Source organism: Neophocaena asiaeorientalis, unplaced genomic scaffold (assembly GCF_003031525.2).
Source record: "Neophocaena asiaeorientalis asiaeorientalis breed wild unplaced genomic scaffold, Neophocaena_asiaeorientalis_V1.1 scaffold91, whole genome shotgun sequence".
NCBI classification, from domain to species: Eukaryota; Metazoa; Chordata; class Mammalia; order Artiodactyla; family Phocoenidae; genus Neophocaena; species Neophocaena asiaeorientalis.
This window is the reverse complement of record NW_020173198.1, coordinates 5,470,599-5,489,590: the sequence shown is the minus strand read 5'-3', so window position 1 is coordinate 5,489,590 and position 18,992 is coordinate 5,470,599. Positions and strand designations below refer to the sequence as shown.

Here is an 18,992-nt window from a genome sequence, read left to right as displayed (position 1 = left end):
CCTTTAGTCACCATCAGTTTGTTTTCTACGTCTGTGAGTCTGTCTCTGTTTTGGAACCATCCTCTGTTGATTGGGTTCAGCCATTCAAGGTGCGAGGTCTGTGGGAAACTTCGTGTGTCGTATCAGCATCCACCGAGGGCACGTGGACTAAGCTTGGAGCAGATCTGAGTGACCGTCAGCCGCCTGTGGCTTCCCCGGGGCCCCTTCCGCTACTACACTGACGTGCCCGCTCTCTCGCAGGTCATGCTCTCAGAGCGGAAGGGCACAGATGAGCTGTACGCCGTGAAGATCCTGAAGAAGGACGTGGTGATTCAAGACGATGACGTGGAATGCACGATGGTAGAGAAGCGGGTGCTGGCCCTGCCCGGGAAGCCGCCCTTCCTGACCCAGCTGCATTCCTGCTTCCAGACCATGGTAACCTCCTGGGGGCCTGGGCCACTCCCTCTCCAGCCTTCAGGCTTTGGCCAGAGCTGTCCCGGCAGCGGCCACCCCAAAGGGACACCCGGACCCTTCCCCTCCTAGAGACAGGAAGCTGTCAGGGCCCAGGGACAGCCGCCGCGGAGAATTTCTGAGGTTGCTGCTGAGAAGCGCTCTCCCCTGAAGCAGATGCTGTCTCAACAAAGATAAAGAACTCAGGCAGTTGGTTTTATAACCAAGGGAGCAGGGCCTTCCTCTGGCAGCAAGAGGGGACTTGCAGACAGGAACTCAGGACTCACAATCTGAGATGTACTAGCAGAACTTACAGATGGGGATGAGGGATAAGGTCCTCCTATGTGCCCCTAGAGGGTCACAGTCGGCCCTGTGGACTCTTCAGATAAATGCACGAGTTCACGTTGCAGGTTGCATGGACCTTCTTGGAGGAGGGGTTGCCTGAGAACACAGCCCTCAGAGGACTCCCGGGGCAGGGGACACAGCCTGGGCAGGGACTAGTGAGGTCAGAACCAGGCTCCTAAGAAGAAGGGGGCATCGGTGCACTGTCCGCTATTGACTGTGATTCTACCTCTATCTGTGAGAATAAGATGTCCCTTCAAGCAACTTCTTACCTTTCCCCTGTTCAGACTACACCTTGGTCTCCATACCTAGGGGGGTACTTGTGGCGATCAGGCAACAATTTGGGGACCCATTCACCTCTCCAGGTTCTGCTATGACAGACCCCATTGTCTTGTATCCCCATGTCTGTCTCCTCTGCTTTAAGAGCATGACCTTCTCAGAAACGGGACCCAGCTTACTCAGCTCTATACCTCATCTGTGAGCCTTTCCCAGGTACCAGGCACTGTGGCGGGGCGGGGGAGCGGGCAGGGGGGAGATGAGGCAGAGCGTAAATGCAAAGAGATACAAAGTTAATTCTTGCTTTGGGAGCTTCTAAGGGCCAAAGGCCTAGTGTCTTGAAGATGCTTTAAGGGAGTTTTCAAGATTATTTTGACTCTCTCCAGTTCTCACCCTACATCCTGATTGTAGAGCCCAACCCCTGTGCGAGATGGGACACTATTGCAAGTTGCGTGTACCTTAAAGCTTGGGGCTTGCTCTCTTCTCCAACGTCACCAAGTCCTGTGCTCTGCTAGGTTAGACTGAGTCCCTCCAGCCTAGGAAGACGCAGAACTGGGTTTGGGGTGGGTTTTCTCAGTGCAGACCATACGCCAGGCATAGAACTACCTGTTGTGAAAGGGGTAGAGCCAGAACCCAGCCCCTTCCCTGTTCTAAGTAGTCTCTTGATACATTTGGGGTCAAGATCCCAGCTTTGTCACTTTCTGGCTGAGTGGCCTTGGGAAAATTAGAAAACCTCTTGGTATCAGTTTCCTCATTTGTGAATGAGCTACATCCAAGGTTGCTATGAGGAGGAAATGAGATTATACATGAGAAACACTTAACACAGTGCTTGGTACCTGGTAAACGCTCATAGATGCTGGTTATTCACTTCACAAGCATTTAGCATTGGCCTTGGCCTGGGCCAAGTACTGAGATATAGTGCTGGGTAAGCTGGGTCCTGTTTCTGAGAAGGTCATGCTCTTAAAGCAAAGTAAACAGACATGGGGATAGTTACAAAACAATGCAATGGGGGGCTGTGATAGCAGAACTTGGAGAGGTTGTTGCCTGATCGCCTCAGGGGCATCTATGTTTTGGGTGCAGGGATGATTTTCTGCTGGGGCCCATTCCCTGAATCCCAGACAATCTCCCTACCACAGGTCATCAAGGGAAGGAACATTCTAGGCAAATGTGTGCAGTATTCCCCTGTGGGGCTTTGGCCCACCAGCCTCTTGTTGGGGTCTGCTGGTGACGAGGGACTACAAGAACATTTTTCACTCCACTGCAGGCAGGACTAAGCGCTGAAATCGTGTTTGAGAAAGTATAGAGCGCGCACCGCCATGCAGAATGGTCCTGGGTAGCTCAAAGGGGGATTTTGGGTGGTGCACAGATTTTAAATTACATTCTTTTCAGTTCACTTTATTTTCTTCTGAGTACCTCGAAGAGAAAGTTTCTGTTTGGTGCTAGCATGGCCATTAACATCTTTTTAACACTTGACTTTTTTTTTTTTTTTTTTTGCGGTACGCGGGCCTCTCACTGTTGTGGCCTCTCCCATTGCGGAGCACAGGCTCCGGACACGCAGGCTCAGCGGTCATGGCTCACGGGCCCAGCCGCTCTGCGGCATGTGGGATCTTCCCGGACCAGGGCACGAACCTGTGTCCCCTGCATCGGCAGGCAGACTCTCAACCACTGCGCCACCAGGGAAGCCCAAACACTTGACTTTTTAACGAAGAGAGAGGACCAAGCTTCAGGTTCTGAGCTTTGGCAAAGAGCAGTTTCTAAGTCACTGTTTTGCTTTTATTTTCTATATATTTTTACAGATTTCTTTCACTTATGACAATATAAAGTCTTTTCATTTTAAAATTTTGAGATATTATAAGACCAATATAGAGAAACCACACACAATTGATGTTTTAATAATGAGTTATTACAAGGTTAAGTTCCTCATACCACCATCCAGGTCGAGAAAGAACTTTGGCAGCCACTCTAGAAGCTTCTCTGCGTCCCAATCTCAATCTCCCCCCAAATGGTAGCTTGACTTCCTTGCCTGTCTCTATAGTTTTATCACTTAAGTTTTAGCATCCCTTAGCATCTCTTTCCCATTTGTAGAAATTTGATTTGTCTTTTAATAGGGTGATTTCCCTCCCCATTCCTTCCATCCCTTTCTTTTATCTGCTAAAAATCCTGGGCTGTTTGACCCACAGCATTTTCACAGTCTGGATTTTGCTGAGTGCATAGTCATGGGGCCCATCCACATGTTTCCTCTGTCCTCTGTGTTTTCTGCAAATTGGTAGCTGGACCTAGAGGTTCGGTCAGACCCAGGTTTGACCCCTTTGGCAAGACCATAGATGGCTGTGTGTTTTTTCATCCAAAGTCACATAATGTCCGGTTGTCTCTGTTTTTGTAAAGTGTTGGCAACCAATGATGCTCTGTGCCTAGGTCCATGAATTCATTAAAGATTGTGAGATGGTGATATCCTAATTCTGTCATTCCTTTTTCTTTATTAGTTGGAATTCTTTTATAAAGAGAGACTTCCCTCATCTGTTGCTTGGTCCCCTGGTGATACAGTTCATATAGAAAAGGCAAGATAGATGCATGACACTTTTTTTTTGTTATTTGACAGTTTTCATGAACTGGCTCACTGTTACGCCCCAAAGGTGACAAATGTTTGCTTTTAAAATAAAATTTTTGAGTAAAAGAATAGAGTCCTTGGGCTTCCCTGGTGGCTCAGTGGTTGAGAGTCCACCTGCCGATGCAGGGTACGCGAGTTTGTGCCCCGGTCCAGGAAGATCCCACGTGCCGCGGAGCGGCTGGGCCCGTGAGCCATGGCCGCTGAGCCTGCACGTCCGGAGCCTGTGCTCCGCAACGGGAGAGGCCAGAACAGTGAGAGGCCCGCGTACCGCAAAAAAAAAAAGAGAATAGAGTCCTTGTAAAGAAAAATATTCAGTGAGCAATAATTCACATTACATGGGACTTGGCAAAGATCAGGAAGGGCATACATCTTACAAGTCCAAATCCCTGGTGTTACCTTGGGGAGTTAAGGCCTAAAGGTATTCAAGTAGTGACAGAAATGGGATTAGACTAGACTCTTAGACCTCTAGACTCTCTCATTCTCACATCTTCTCTTTTTTTCCATTGGTGGTTTCCAAACTGACTCGTGGACATCACCACATACAGGACAGTCTCAGTGGTAAACAGACTGAGTGGTAAACAAGAAGGAGATCTTGTTCTCAAGGCTGGGCTAACTTGGAGCAGCAGCTTTCAATTTTAGTTGGATGTGTTGAGATTGGGGGAACTTGGTCATTTGTGACCAATATTCATTAAGTACAGTATCTTCATTTGTAATTTACTGTTTTAAACATGATAGAGTAGAGTGGATTAGAGGCTCTTCTTTTAACATTGAGCCTTGGATTTCATTATGCTTTCTGGAATTGGAGAGTAGGGTCTGGGTGTGCATGGAAATTGTGCTGCACCCTGGGTCCCCTCCAGGAGTTGTCACCTGCCAGGAAAGAGAGATTAAGAACCGAGAGAACGTAAAACACGAGAATTGAGTGGATTCGAGTCTTGTATGGGGATGGAGGCCTCCTACTGAAGACCGACCCACGGTCTCCCACTCCAGCAAGGCCAGGGATGGAACAGGTTGCTTTCTTGTTGGTGAGGATCAGATGAAATCGTTAACTTATGTTGAGGGGCTGTATTGTTTGGGGGCAAGATGTAACTTTAAATAGCAGAGTTACGCTTGGCTTGGGGAGATACACTCCCTGCCAGCCGAGCTCGAGGCCCTTGGGGGGCTGAGCGGGGTTGGCGGAGGGGAGAGCCGAGACCCTCCCATCTCACGTCCACTCAGCAGCAGGTGCTCATTGAGTAAAAGGCCCCCACTGAAAATTTTTTTCATTTACTTTTTCTTTTGGCTAAGCACATATATTTTAATTTTACATAAATTTATTTCAAAGACCTAATAATGCCTACTACACGTGAAGCACAGGACCAACCATCATAAGCCACATCCGTGGCAGCCCTTGCATGGGTCCCGACATCGTCCCAATGTCACAGACGGGCACTGAGGCCATACAGCTAGTACGTTTCAGGGCCAGGACTTGAACCCAGGCAGCCTGGCTCCGAGGGGCTTTACACCTAATCACTGCACTGTGAGGCCTTTTGAGTGTACGTTACCCGATTTCCACTCCACCTGACACGCGTGGGGCAGAACCGCCAGCAGCCAGCCTGTCTCCAGGCTCCAGCAGGGGCCCGACGGCATCCCTCACCTGGTGCTTCCTCCTTCAGCTTTCCCATCCCTGGAGTGGATCTGACTTTCTGTCTGTGCATCTGCCATCCTGTGGGCCTTTGAAAACTCTGTTTCGTTCCACCCTCACGAAACATCTTGGGTGGAAGGGATTATCTGACACCCGACTTGGCAGGTGAATGGATTGAGGAACTGGGATGTAGGGTAGTTTTCCCTGGACACAACACAGGGTCACAGGCCCACTGAACCCAGAGCCCAAGCTTTTGCTAGCAAATTATGTTGAGTGGCTACCAAAGTGGCCTCAACAGGGATGATCAAAACCAGAGAAAGCAGCAGCCCTTAAGTGTGTCAGCCTGTGTCAGGCACTGTGCTCAGTGCTCTACAGGTAACCTCTCATTTTATCCTCCTGACACTTCGACTGGGTGGGCCCTTTGACTACCCCGAATGTATAGATAAGGGCGCTGATATTCAGAGAAGTTCGGTAACTTGAGCAATGCCACACACAGTGAGGGGGGGTGGCACTGGCATTTGTTCTGTAAGACTCTAGAACCCCAAACCCCGAAGCCTTGCTATCCTGCCTCTGCCTTACTTCCAGATTCCTTTTTCTAGTTTAGAAATTATCTTCATTGTCATGATCACATTTAATTTTAACAAGAACACCACAAGCACGTATTACTGTCCACACTTCTGCAAAGGAAACCAACGCTCAGAAATTTGAAATGCCTCAGGTTACACTGTCGGTAAGTGGCAGGTGTCCTAATGCCCCTTCAGGTGTTCTTTTCACTATGAAAGAGTCACCTACTTACCCCACAAGGATGTTGCGATGATTGGAAAGATTTCGTGGTGGGAGTGATTTTCAAATTTAGGGAGCCCTGCCTATAGGTGAAACAAACCATTGTTAACCTGGCTCAGGTGAGCAGGAAGGCCCATGACGGTGGTCATCGTCTCACGCTCACCTTCTGGAGTTGCATATCCTCTGACCCCCAGACTGGTGCTCCAGAGGTGGAGACGTCCTGGCTGGAATAGGCAGTATCCCTAAAGCCAGCATCCCTGAAAGTCAGATCATTACTGCCAGTCTACAGGGGGTACTAAGGCTTATTGATTCTGTCAACAAATATTTATTTGTTGACATAAATGTGTCAGGACCCAGCTGCATCCCTGTGAGGGTACATCAGTGAACAAAAGTCCCCTGTTCCTTTGGAATTTACATTCGAATGGAGGAGACAGATAATAAACAATAATAACAAAAAATAAAGGGGGGAGAGATGGATGGATGAAGACAGAGATGCTATTTTTGATTGGATGATCAAGGAAGGTCTTTCTGATAAGGATGACATTTGAGCAGAGACCAGAGCAAATGAGGGAGCGAGGCACGTGGATGTCTAGGGGCAAAGTGTTCTAGACAGCAGGGAGAGTGAGTGTAAACGCCTGAGGCAGTGACATGCTCGGCATATATGAGGAGCAGCAAGGAGGCCAGTGTAGCCTGAGTGGAGCGTCATTTTGTATTTTGTGACCCAGAATTCTTTTATGAATCATCTACCTTTAAAAAATGACAAATTTATTATAACATGCTGCAAATTTGATATGTTTTTTTTTGCTAGAGACTTAGAATTTGGAAGATAAAAGATCCTTGATAAAACAGAAAAATCTTGAAGGTGGTCAGAATAGATAAAAAGGAAAAAGACACCCTACCAATATACAAAACAATTTTTGTCATTCTTAAAACGATACACATTTAATTTCTAAAAACTTGTTTAGAAAAGCAAAGTTACATCAGAAGTATTCTTAGACAACTGGATTTTAAAGACCCTTGAAAAGCATGCATGGCACAATGTTAACAGAAAATGTAAGATATTACATTCTATTTAAGAGATTATTCTAAATGTGTTAAAATTGAATCTGCACACGGAAAAGAATCAGAGACACAGATAAGATAAATCAAAACTTTGATTTGATTTAGGGAGGGGCCAGTGGACAATTGTCTTCATTTTGAATTTATATTATTTCAGGAGAGTCGATAATAAAACAAGTTAAAAGTGTTGAATGTGCCACAAGATGGCAAAAGTTAATACTCAAATACACAGATACAAAAGCCATCAGAAGGGGGTTGAATTTTTAGAGAATTGCTCATGAGAGGAACTGATCTTCGGAGAATGGGGTTTAGGCCAATTGTTCTAGAAGCACAAAGGGATAAGCACCAGCTTCTCAGTCAGATAAATCTGGGTCTGTGATTACTGGCTGTGTGACCTCCAGGAAGTCACTTAACAGATCTGCATATTCGTTTCATCATCTTTAAAGTGACATAAGAAGTGAGGATTAAAAGAGGTGGTGTGGGCTTCCCTGGTGGCGCAGTGGTTGAGAGTCCGCCTGCCGATGCAGGGGACACGGGTTCGTGCCCCTGTCCGGGAAGATCCCACATGCCGTGGAGCGGCTGGGCCCGTGAGCCATGGCTGCTGAGCCTGCGCGTCCGGAGCCTGTGCTCTGCAACGGGAGAGGCTGCAACAGTGAGAGGCCCGCGTACCGCAAAAAAATAATAATAAAAAAAATAAATAAAAGAGGTGGTGTACAAAGTGCAGAACAAACAAAAAGGGAGGCTACCCGCATTATTTGAGCTGGGCTAGAGGGGCACCTGGCTGGAGGGGCACAAAAGGATTATGTTTCCTCCAGCCCTTTTGCAGTTTTTCCCGGGTACAATTGTCAGCCCAACACATTCATGCAGTTTCCCAACTGCCAGTGGGCACAGGCAGTTAAGTCTCCTAAGCAAAACATCTATTTTAAATGTTTTCTTTTCAATTGAACATATGCACTTCTTTTTTCTTTTTTTTAAAAATAGAATTAGATTTTATGAGTCATTGAAGGACAGGAATTACTTCCTCCCCAAATTTGCTGTTGTAGCCCAGCAAGAACTCAGTTGCAAGGCATGCTGGGAGGGGCGTCAACCCAGAATGCGAAAAGGGACAGGGAGGGGGATGAGGATGATTCCACTTGTAGAGTTGGCCCCTGACGACATGTCCGTTGAGCACCGAGAGTGTCCAAGTGGTCCTGGTAACTCAGGGTCAACTCTGGGTTGGCAGCAGTATCCAAGGATATAGTTTAATGTGAGGGCGTTGCTGTAGAAAACTCTTGGCCGTAGTCTCAGTTGGCCATGGTTGAGTTGCAGGAAACAGAATACCTCTTCCAAATTAGCTGATGTTAAAAAAAAAAAAGAATTATTGGAAGAAAAACAACCCAAAGGCAAAGATGTACCTGAGCGTCATGAAGATCTAGAAACTGTAACTTCAAAGCTTTCTAGACTGGATTCCTTTTTCCTTGCTTTCTTTGTTTCCACCCCCCCCCACCCCCGCTCATGGTAACATGGCTTCCCTAGTCCCTCGCAGTTTGCCTATCCACCAAATTCCCCGAATTCCAATTCATACACAGGAAAGAGGATCTGATTGAGTCAGCATAGGTCAGTTGTTTTATTCCTAGCCCAATCACCTAGTCATTGGCTACTAATTCAGCAGGAACCTTTAAGAAGGGGGTATATCTACAGGGAAGGAATAATTGGCGCTCTTGTCAGGTGGGAGACGCCACCTTGAATCCAAGGAGACCAACTGGGTCGGAGCAGGACATAGCCTGCTGCTAGCAATGCAAACATGGTATTCAATGCATCCAAGGAGAGGAAGCTGGAGAGAGCTTGATAGGTGTCTGGGCCTCAGGCAACTAAAGCCATCCAAGAATCTTGAGTGCAGGAAAGGACCCAGGAATGCAACCCAGGCATATAGAGCTGGGGGTGGGGAGGAATAGACACAGCCTGGTTCTCTCTGCCCTCTTGATGGTGGCTTTTGCATATTCATCCAATAATCAAAGGTCCATAGAATTCCAAGGAAGAAGAGAGATGGCCCTAGCCCTTGAGAACTTTGCTCTCTGTGTGGAAGGGCAAAGCTTAGAAAGCAGAAAATACAGTTGGAGGAGCATCAAGTTGCTTGATTCTGATAGAGATTCTTAGGCTATAGAATACAGAGGAAAGAAGGTGTCCACACGCTCACTTCAGTGAGCCTCTGTGAGTTTGCATGGACTCCATGCATTATCTGTTACATCTTTGCAAACCCATATGGAAGAGAAGCTATTCCTGCCCCTTTAGGAAGGCAGGGGAAGTTTAAGCAACTGATGCAAGATCTCAGAGTAAGTAAGCAGGATAACCGGCACTTGAACCCAGTACTAGCTCATGCCACAGCTAAGGCTCTTAACTGCACAGCTTCTTGATAGAAACAGATGGATCTTTGCAGTGAGAGGAACAGTTTACAGACAGGATTGATTCACTGACCAGCTTGGAAAATCACTAAAGATCATTAAATAGATTAACGCTTATGCAACTCACCTTAGAGCAGGGTACACGCTTAGAGTTGCCCACATTGTTGATTTTCTCTGTCCATGGTATCTTATTAAAAGTGGCAGGTGTCCTCCTGGCAGTCACATGGACATGGTGTCACATCCCACTTTCAGCTGTCTTGGAGGAACAGTGATTATCTCTTTAAATGCCGTGCCCTATCCAAGGCCTCCCCTGGTGAATTCTGCACATGCAATCCAGCCATCGTTTTAAATCAGACTATCGTCATATTCACACTCCAAATTTGAAAAATTCTATCCAACCATTTTGCACGCTACGGTGACAGACAGATATTTAATTTTATTTATTTACTGATTGAATATGAGCGGTCACGGAGAAAGGAAATTTAAAATTAACTGAAGTCGTTTCACGCTTCAGAGACAAGGGCAAGTGTGTAAATGAAGAGTAACCGCAATAACGATGATAATTTGGAAGAAACACTTTGGAAGTTGAGCAGACCGGCTAGTTTGAAGAGAAAGATGGTGAGCTTGCCTTTCGGAGCTTTTAATTGGAGTTGACAGTGGAACACCCACGTAGAAACGTCCTGTAGCCAGCTGGAGCTGACTGGAGCTCAGGAGAAAGGGAGAGGATAGAAATTGAAGTCTAGATTCATCAGCCTAGAGCGATGAGAGTGGATGTTTTGAGCTGTGACAAGTCCTCTTTGGAAAACAGAGCAAGTAGCAGGAACCAAGCTGGACTTGGAGTCCATATTCAATACATACTTTCCGATGTCCATGTAGGAGAGGCCAGCAAGTAGGTCCTGATCCAAACCCACTGCACGTGACTATGAGAAAGATCTGTGAAGCCTTGGAATAATTTTATAGGAAGCGTGGGGAGCAAAGTCGGATTTCAGGGCACTGTGGGGGGAATAATTATGTCAGAATTGGAGGTAGTGGGTGAGCTGAAGTCCCTCTCATGAAATTTCTCTGAACACATCCTACTTTAGATGATGGCTTTAGTTAGTTGTATATTAACCATGATTCTGAATTCCTATGGAATTAACCAAGATTCTGAATTTTCTGACGGCAAGACCTGTACCTTATCATTTTTGCCCTTTTAACACCTAATACCATGAATTGCAAACATCAATCCTCAATAAAAGTTCTAAAATTCACTTCTCTGCTCAAGATGGGCTCTAGATTGCCATTGGCAGTGTTTTCCAAATTTTGATGTTCCTTGCGTTGGAGTGGGAGATGAAGTACATGGGCAAATTGCATTTATTTTAAAAATAAGTCATTTAAGGGATTGATGTACCAAAGCCAGACTGGTGATAGCATGGAGTCAATAGACTCCAGAGAGGCATTTATTTTTTTACAGAGACAATGAATCTCCATTTATGACTTTGGTATGAAGTTTTAAAATTTTTTAAATAACTGTGTTTAAGTAAAAAAAAAAAAATAAGGTAAGTTAATAAAAAACATTATAAAATAAGTAAATTTTAGTAGATGATTTAGAAGAACATGGTAAAGGTCTTAACGTAAGTGAGATGACTGACATTTGGGTGGATGGCCTTATGCAGTTCATCATAATCTGATCCCATGTCTTGATCACATCTCCTCTTTTGTAACTCCACGCATTCTACTCTCCCTCTACAGGAATAATAGCCATCAAAGCAGGGGCTTCAGTGCTAGTTATATTTTCAATATGCATTAAGAGAAACACAAAACTCTAAAGGTAAAAACATAGCCCACCTAAAATGATCTCCCACCCCATTTTGGGAAACATTGCCATTTGGAAGTTTATCTGGTCTCCCCACTTGCCGGGGGGAATCCTTAACATGGGGCACCACGGATCATTTACAGTAGCATCTCTGGCAGTAGAAGAGCCTGGCAAACAGTGGGCATCATTAAGTGTTTGCTCGGAAAATGAAAGGACAGCAAGATGCCAGCCATAATGTTTAATAGCTGAAGAACTGGTGTGCCAACGCCACACTCAGTACAGTTCGAAGATGACAGATCTCAGGGTTGCCCCGAATACAGTGAGTGGTAGAAACAGACCACAGAACGTGGCATTACCCACCGTGGAGCTGTCTCCCTGATGTGGGGATTCTGACTAATGAGTCTGGGGGGGCAAGTTGAGTTCTTCCAAGCAGAAAGCAAGCAACTGAAATCTCTCCCTCACTTTCTTCTCTCTCTGTGGCCGATGCCATCTGCTAGTTTTAAAAATAAGTTTTAAAAGCAAGTGTTTTGGTTCTCTTCAATGTGCAGCAAAGACAGATGCTATTTTTAGGCTTGTTTTCTATCAGAAAACCCCCAAAGAACCAGGGGCAGGGTGTCGGCAGTTCTGGCTGACTGTCTCCACTCTGCCACTAACTTGTAAGTGACCTTTTTGCAAACCTCATATGCCTTGGAGTGGAGGGTTCTGCCTCTCAGTAGAGATGTTGAGAGGGTGAAGTAGAGTCGGGCTGAGAAAGTCCTTCGACATTTCAAAAATGATTGATTAACCTGTACCCGTCCCTTGTGATCTGCCAGCTTTTTTTGACGTCCCTTCTCTTCTCCCCTGGACTGGAAGCTCCCAGAAGGGAGGACACACCCACACGTCCATACAATGTCTGGGTCAGAACCTTACACGGGAGGCTGGATAATACGAGGTTACAAGTGTAGACTCTGAAACCAACCTGCCCGGGGTTCAAATCCTGCCAGGGGGAAAAGGTAATGTTTGTCATGTTGGGTTGTTCAGAGAGATAAATGAGACAAAATATGTAAAGCGCCCATCTTAGTCACATCGTGCTTGCAAGGTGGTAGCTTCGTTTCGTTGTTTTTATTCTAATTATTATACACTCAGTACACATTTGATAAATGCACACGTGACTGTTATATGTAAGATAAAGTTCTGTGCACTGTAAGGAAGACTTTTTTTAGTGGTGGATTAAACCTTTGTTGTATGGCCGCCATCATTGTTAGAACACTTTACATACGTCATCTTGGTACTTACTCTATGGGCAGGTGGGTTGTGTCCACTTTACAGGTGGAGAGAAAGCTGGAGATTTGAGAGGTTAAGTAACAGCTGTTGCACAGCTAGTAAGTAGTGGAAAGAGACTTCAAATCCCATACTGATTTCATAGGGACCCTTTGCCCTACACATCACTTCTCTGCTACCCCCCTCCTGGTCTTACAGCCCCGTGCAATAGCTTGGCGACTTTTGACAGCAAACCCCCTTTTACACAGTGACCCAGCCACCCTAATATATAAGTAAAACAGAAACACATATTTCACAACGTGACCAGTCCCGGAAGCCACACACTGTCATTTTTACAATATCCTATTGGTTACACAAGTCAGTCCAGTTCTCAGAGGGAAGGGACTACACCAGGATGTGAACACCGGGCAGTGGAAATCACAGGGGACATGGTGGAGGCTGGCTCCCACAGCTTACCTATTACCTGTATATGATTCACTTAATAGTCTCCACTGTTTATTAAGATAAGATCTACTAAACAATGATAGCCACTAAGTCACGAGATTAATGTGCTAATTATATTTTCCAGTACCGACAAGTATAAAGTTAGCGTTATTAATTTAAAAAAACAATTCACATACTGCCTGTGGTCACTTGCATACTTTCAGTGGCACAAATACTCCGCTTGGAGAAACAGTGCACCCAACCTGTCATAGAGTCCTGGTGGTTTTGATCATAAATCCCAGCTATTACCTGCTCTCCATTTGGACCCCAAGAAACTGTAAGAGGCTGACTTTGCTCTTTGCTGTCTTCTCCCAGGACCGCCTGTACTTTGTGATGGAGTATGTGAATGGTGGCGACCTCATGTACCACATCCAACAAGTGGGCCGGTTCAAGGAACCTCACGCTGTGTAAGTGAGAACTGGTGCTGTGCTTTTCCCTTGGGATAAATGGGTGGGTTGTTAGTTCTTTTGGGTTCTTAGTCGAATAGGGATTTTAAACATCTTGAGCTTTTTCTGTAAACATCTTGGGCTTCTGAGAAATACATGGCCGGGGCAAAGGGTGTTCTGCTGAGATGGGATACTTCTTTCTTTCTTGACACCAGCTAAGAACTTGAAGCTTGAAAGCCACAGCTATTTCTTTATCTCTAAGTTTCTTGGGGCCGCGCTGCGTGGCATGTGGGATCTTAGTTCCCTGACGAGGGATCGAACCCATGCCCCTTGAATTGGAAGCGCGGAGTCTTAACCACTGGACTTCCAGGAAGTCCCTATCTCTAGGTTTTGCCCCTGGCTCATGAAGAAAGCCCTATAGCTTCCTTGGGGAATGTCATTGTAGGTTTTGTGTATTCCTTTGCTGATGTTTATTGAGAGCTTACTATGTGCCAGGCCCAGAGAGTTTTTAGAGACTTGATCAAGGTCACAGAGCTAGTGTGAGGCAGATCCAGAATTCTGACCCAGATTTTCTTTGCTCACGTTCTCTGTCCGACACCACTCTCCCTCTTAGATGCCCTCGTTCCAGGGAGGTGAAGGCGCAAGCTGCATAGAGACTACGCTCTGTGGCTCTTGGGGTGGAGAGACTGACTCTGTGTCTTTGGAAATCTGTTTCCCCTGCTGAGCTCATGCTGTCCCCTTCAGTCCACAAGGCAGCTGGTCTCTTCTCTTTAGAACACAAATGTCATCCTGTTTCTCCCGGCTGTTGGAGAACAGGAGCACGGCAAGTCATAGGATCAGCAGGGCTAACCTCTCCTAGGGAGTTTGCCGGGCTCTTATCGTCCCACTAGAAAGCTCTGGAGGCTCATCTAGGGCGCCATCCCATCATCGCAGAGGCCTGCTGACTCCCGTTCAGCTCAGCCTTGCGCCCCTCCTCCCACCTGCCCAGGTCATGAGCACTGATTCTGATAGGGTTTGCATTCTTGTGCTTCCAGGTCGTGCCATTTGTGCATCTTGGCACAGTCCTAATGGGTTGGCTCTTCTTGTAGTTCGGACATCTAATTGACCACTGACCTTCGCTCCATTATCACACAAGACACATTGTCAGGACATTTTACAGAGCTCCCCAAAGGCCTGCCTAACCTTTGTAACGGGGCTTTCTGGTTCTCTCAAAAATCTGTTTCCTTCCGGGCCTTCATGAAGAGCTTACGCTTTAGCCAGCTGCTGTTTCCAATACTGGCTGTGCCATTCATCAGCTGTATAACTTGGTCAAGTTATTTCATGTCACTAAGCCTCGGTTTCCTCATTTGAGGAACAGGGAAGTAGTAGTATCACCTACCTTATAGGATTGTTATTTAGATTTAATCAGATGATAACCTGAAATGATACAAGGTTGACGGTAAGCCTTCAGCAGATGTTAGCCGTTATCATGCTGGAGTCTGGAATGATCATTCTCCAGCCAGTTCATCGCATCCCGTGGCCTCCTCCCCACTAAGCAGGTGCTGAACCTCTGCCCACCGCATTTTTGTCCTTAGCCTCATAGCTCTGTAAACCCTGTTGATCCGTCCAAACTCTCGTACTTCGTTTTATGAGATGTATGGTTGACCATCCATGGTGGAACATTAATGCCCTATGCCCAGTTCAATATTGTATTGAGTTCTGAGAGTTGCCAAGCATATGGTGTCCTTGAATTTCTCCATTGCTTTTTTTTTTTTTTTAATTTCAGATTTTATGCTGCGGAAATTGCCATTGGTCTGTTCTTCTTACAGAGCAAGGGCATCATTTACCGGTAAGTGAACCCTGCTGTACTTCCCGTCTCCTTGGTTCCTAAGCTCCTCCCTTCCCTGCCTCTTTCTTCAACTGCTTTTAAAATTAGAATCCACGGTGGGGGAGGAATCCTCCAGTGCTAACTTGGGCTAACTTGGGCTCTGCCAGGCAGCATTGCCCACTGCCCTGGCAAAGTTTGGGCAGCTCTATACGATGACAGATCTTCCTCCAGTGGTGGTTCAGAGCCTCGAATGTGAGACCATTTGCTCAGAGGAGGGGGCTCACCCCTGGGGACCCAGCCCTTCTTTCTCTCACCCGTGAATCCCACATTTGGGGAGCAAGCAAAGAATCGTGGCTGGCAGAATGTGCTGGATCATATTATTAGGAAACAAATTTCTTTCTTTCCTTTTTTCTTCTTTTTTTTTTGCTATGTAACTACAGTTTGGAAATGGATCTCTGAGTAGCTTGCCCTGAAAGACGGGATTAAGCTCAGGACTTGGCATTTGCCCGTTTTTGCAGGAGCAAGTGTATGATCATAGCCGGATGAGTCATCCCATTTTATATCTCATGCAAGCAAACCATGGAGCCCAGGGCTGCTATTTGTCAGTGAGTCCAGACTGTACAGTTCTCCTTACACTACACGGATGCAAATGCCAGTGCAGGCTTGCGTTGGTTTGTTATGCAAGGGAGGCTGGCGCGTGGCACGGGGCTTCCAAAGAGCACTTGGCATGGGCGAGGGTCTATTTAAAAGATCCTGAAGAGTCATCAGAGTCCGTTTCATTCATTCATTCATTTGACAAACATTTATTGAAAGCCTACCATGTGCTGGCCTCTAGTCTAGATGGGCGTGAAGAAAACAGACAAAGCCCCACCTTTGTAGAACTCATATTCCAGTGGTGGAAGACAGATACATAAATCATACAAATACAGTCTGTCGAGTAGTGAGAAGTACTATGGAGGAAAGTCAAGCAGGGGAGGGGTCTGGTGTGGGCTGGGTGGTGGTGGGTTGCCTGTCATTCTGTACAGAGCATGAGATTAGGGTCTGAAGAGTTAGGGAAGACCCTCGGAGGCCCGGTCTTCCTAAAGCAATTGAAGGATATGGGACTAAAAGGCATAAAGAGATCAGCCTTGGTGATCTCAAGGCAGAAACTGGAAGTGAGGCTGTGGGCCCTGGTGGGATGGAGGGATGGAAGGTGAGGGCCTTGCCAGGAGCCTGCAGAGTGCTGGGGCTTTTTTTCACTCCATGAAGTAGCACATCCGGAATGCACAGAGTCCCCACTCTGCCTGTGTGCTTCTGAATGGAGGAATGAAGGTCAGGAAGCCAAGTGGCTTTACGTGGTGCAGTGTGATCTCAGTGAAGAAATAGAAACAGAGAGAGTAACCATAATCATTTGAACTGTAAATTGTGTGGTCATTCAGCCCACGCTTGTCCTCAATGAATATGTGTCACCACGTATGCATGAGACGGGACCTGTGAAGCCTCTAATTCCCCCAGTTTCTCCCTTGACTGTCATGGTGGGAGCATCTTGTGCTGAATGTAATTCTGGTGTTGAAAGATACACATTATCTTCCATACGACATGACCCCTAAATTCAAGCCCATGACTTCCGCTGGTGCTTACCCAAAAAACCGGGGATCATGGGTAATTGTTCACTCTACATGGTTTTCACCTTACGTGCTGACATTTGAACCTAACTCCTATACGAGATGGGCCTCCACCAGAATAGAATCAAGGCACTCAGGCATTGCTGAGAAGATTAAACAGGGGACTGTAGGTTTATTGGAAGAAAATCCAGTCCCAGTGGAGGAAACAGGAGATGAAATGATTAGAGTCGTTGCCAACAGGGTTGGGATTGAAGGCAAGGTTTCCAGTCTAGCAGGGAGCTGGATTGGGATCTGGGGTCCATTTGGTCCAAGTCATAAAATGCAAAGATTAGCATTCTAGGTGCTAGACCGTGCCTAAATGCAAAGCTTTTTCTGCTAACGACACATTCTCTTTCTTCCTCCATTATTTATACATTTAGGGCATATTTATCACTTTTTTAAGCCACTCAACATCTGAACCCCTTTCATTTGTGAGTAAGAATGGAGTCCATATCCTCCTCTAAAGATTTAACGTGCCAGATACTTTCACAGCCTCCCTGTAGGAAGAGCAGACACACAACTCAGGCTCTGATGCTCATCACACTCACTGAAGACCTTGAATCAGAAGTTAGTGACCAAGAAAACAGAGGCTGTAGAATCGAGAGGGGCCATAGTCAATCAGCTATGTCTGGTTTCCAGAGGCATGAGGGGAAGCGGTTCTTAGCAACAGCATCCAGAGCCCAGTGTTAGGGCTTCATGGAACAAGGGATGTTGTCTGTGCCCAGTGGTGACATCAGTGGCATCTTCGCTGGGGCATCTCTGTGCTGCAATTAGGCATTGTTCCTGGCTGTGTAGCCTCCAAACCTGATTCTTCCGCCTTTTTGGAGATTCTCTGAGCTCCCCAATTCCCTTTTAAAAAATTCCTTTTTCGGCTGAAATAGTCAGAGTTGGTTTTTGTTGCTCACAATCAGGAACTTCAGTGGAGACAGTATTTGCAATTGATAATCAAGTGAAAACTGTAAAAAAAATTTACATGACAGAAGATGTATGGTTTTTTAACTTCATAGAGATTGGTTTCATGTTGGTAAAGTCTTTAAATGTTATAAATCCCCTTCTTCTTCGTTTGAATCTCTAGTTATTTGGACAGTTCTTAAGTAAAGAGGATGAGGAATCATGCTAGACTTGCACTCTCTGAGGACCATGGCTGGAGATGTTGGTTGCGGGAGGACAAACGACCCTTCCAAACTTAGTGTCTTATTTGTAGATTACCGTCTCTGGAATGTGTGTTGATTTTGCCCTTGCTGGATTTGTGAACATGAAACATCTGACCAGCAGGAATGAGGATTTATTATATTAAACAAAAGAATGGAGTGGGCTATCAAAACACTATTATGTGACAGTGAATATGACCAGGGCGTGCTCCAGCCCCATGACCTGCTGGCTCTTAGCACCTCAAGCTCCTTTTCTATAATAGATGAAGATGTCCTCACTTACAGAGTTGCCCCAGCTGCCTCTTTGGGGGCATGTGGTCAAGCTGAGGGGAATGTCATGGACCTCTGTCAATCAAATCACATGCAGACCTGGTATGTTTAGGTGAAACAGGTTTCTGCAAAGTCAGCTTTTCTAAGTTCCAAGCTGGCCTTCAGAGACCTCTGTGGCTTGTAGAGAAGCATGAAGGCTGGATGTGGGTAGCACCATGGACAGCACCAGAGATCGTGGAATGTTGCTGTTGGTAAACACTGGGGTGCAAGTGAGCTTCCCCTTGGATGAAGAGACCTCACAGATACAGATAGTAGATGCCAGGATATATTTTCAGGTTGTATTTGTTTAGTTGAAGATGATGACAGCAACTCCATTCAAACTAACTTACAGTAAAGGAGGCATTTTCTGGCTGACACAACTGAAAAGTCCAGGGGGCAGATCTCACTTCAGGCCTGGATGGATCCAGTGGCTCAAATGATGTTATGAGCATTTATTCTCTTTCTCTAGGTTCTGCGTTATCTATACTAGCTTTCTTCTCTCCATCTGTGACCCCTGGCACTTCTAGACTTACTTTCTACTACCTGAGCCATCCCAGTGTAAAAAGAGCTCATCTCTTTCCTGATGGTATCAGCGAAAATGCCAGGGCTGATGTTGATGTTCAGAGGCTTTGAGTAGCTCATAGTGGGTCACATGGCCA

General features: G+C 46.1%; 1 protein-coding gene across 4 annotated transcripts in view; it reads left to right on the top strand.

Moving 5' to 3' along the window:
- The window catches only part of PRKCB (protein kinase C beta), a 311,334-nt gene that overhangs the window by 254,598 nt on the left and 37,744 nt on the right, over positions 1–18,992 (top strand). For all 4 annotated transcript variants that reach the window (XM_024744607.1, XM_024744606.1, XM_024744608.1 and 1 more), the window contains 3 exons: positions 241–414; positions 13,353–13,444; positions 15,189–15,251. In XM_024744607.1, coding sequence (XP_024600375.1) covers positions 241–414; positions 13,353–13,444; positions 15,189–15,251 — 329 coding nt within the window. The remainder of the gene's footprint in view (positions 1–240; positions 415–13,352; positions 13,445–15,188; positions 15,252–18,992) is intronic.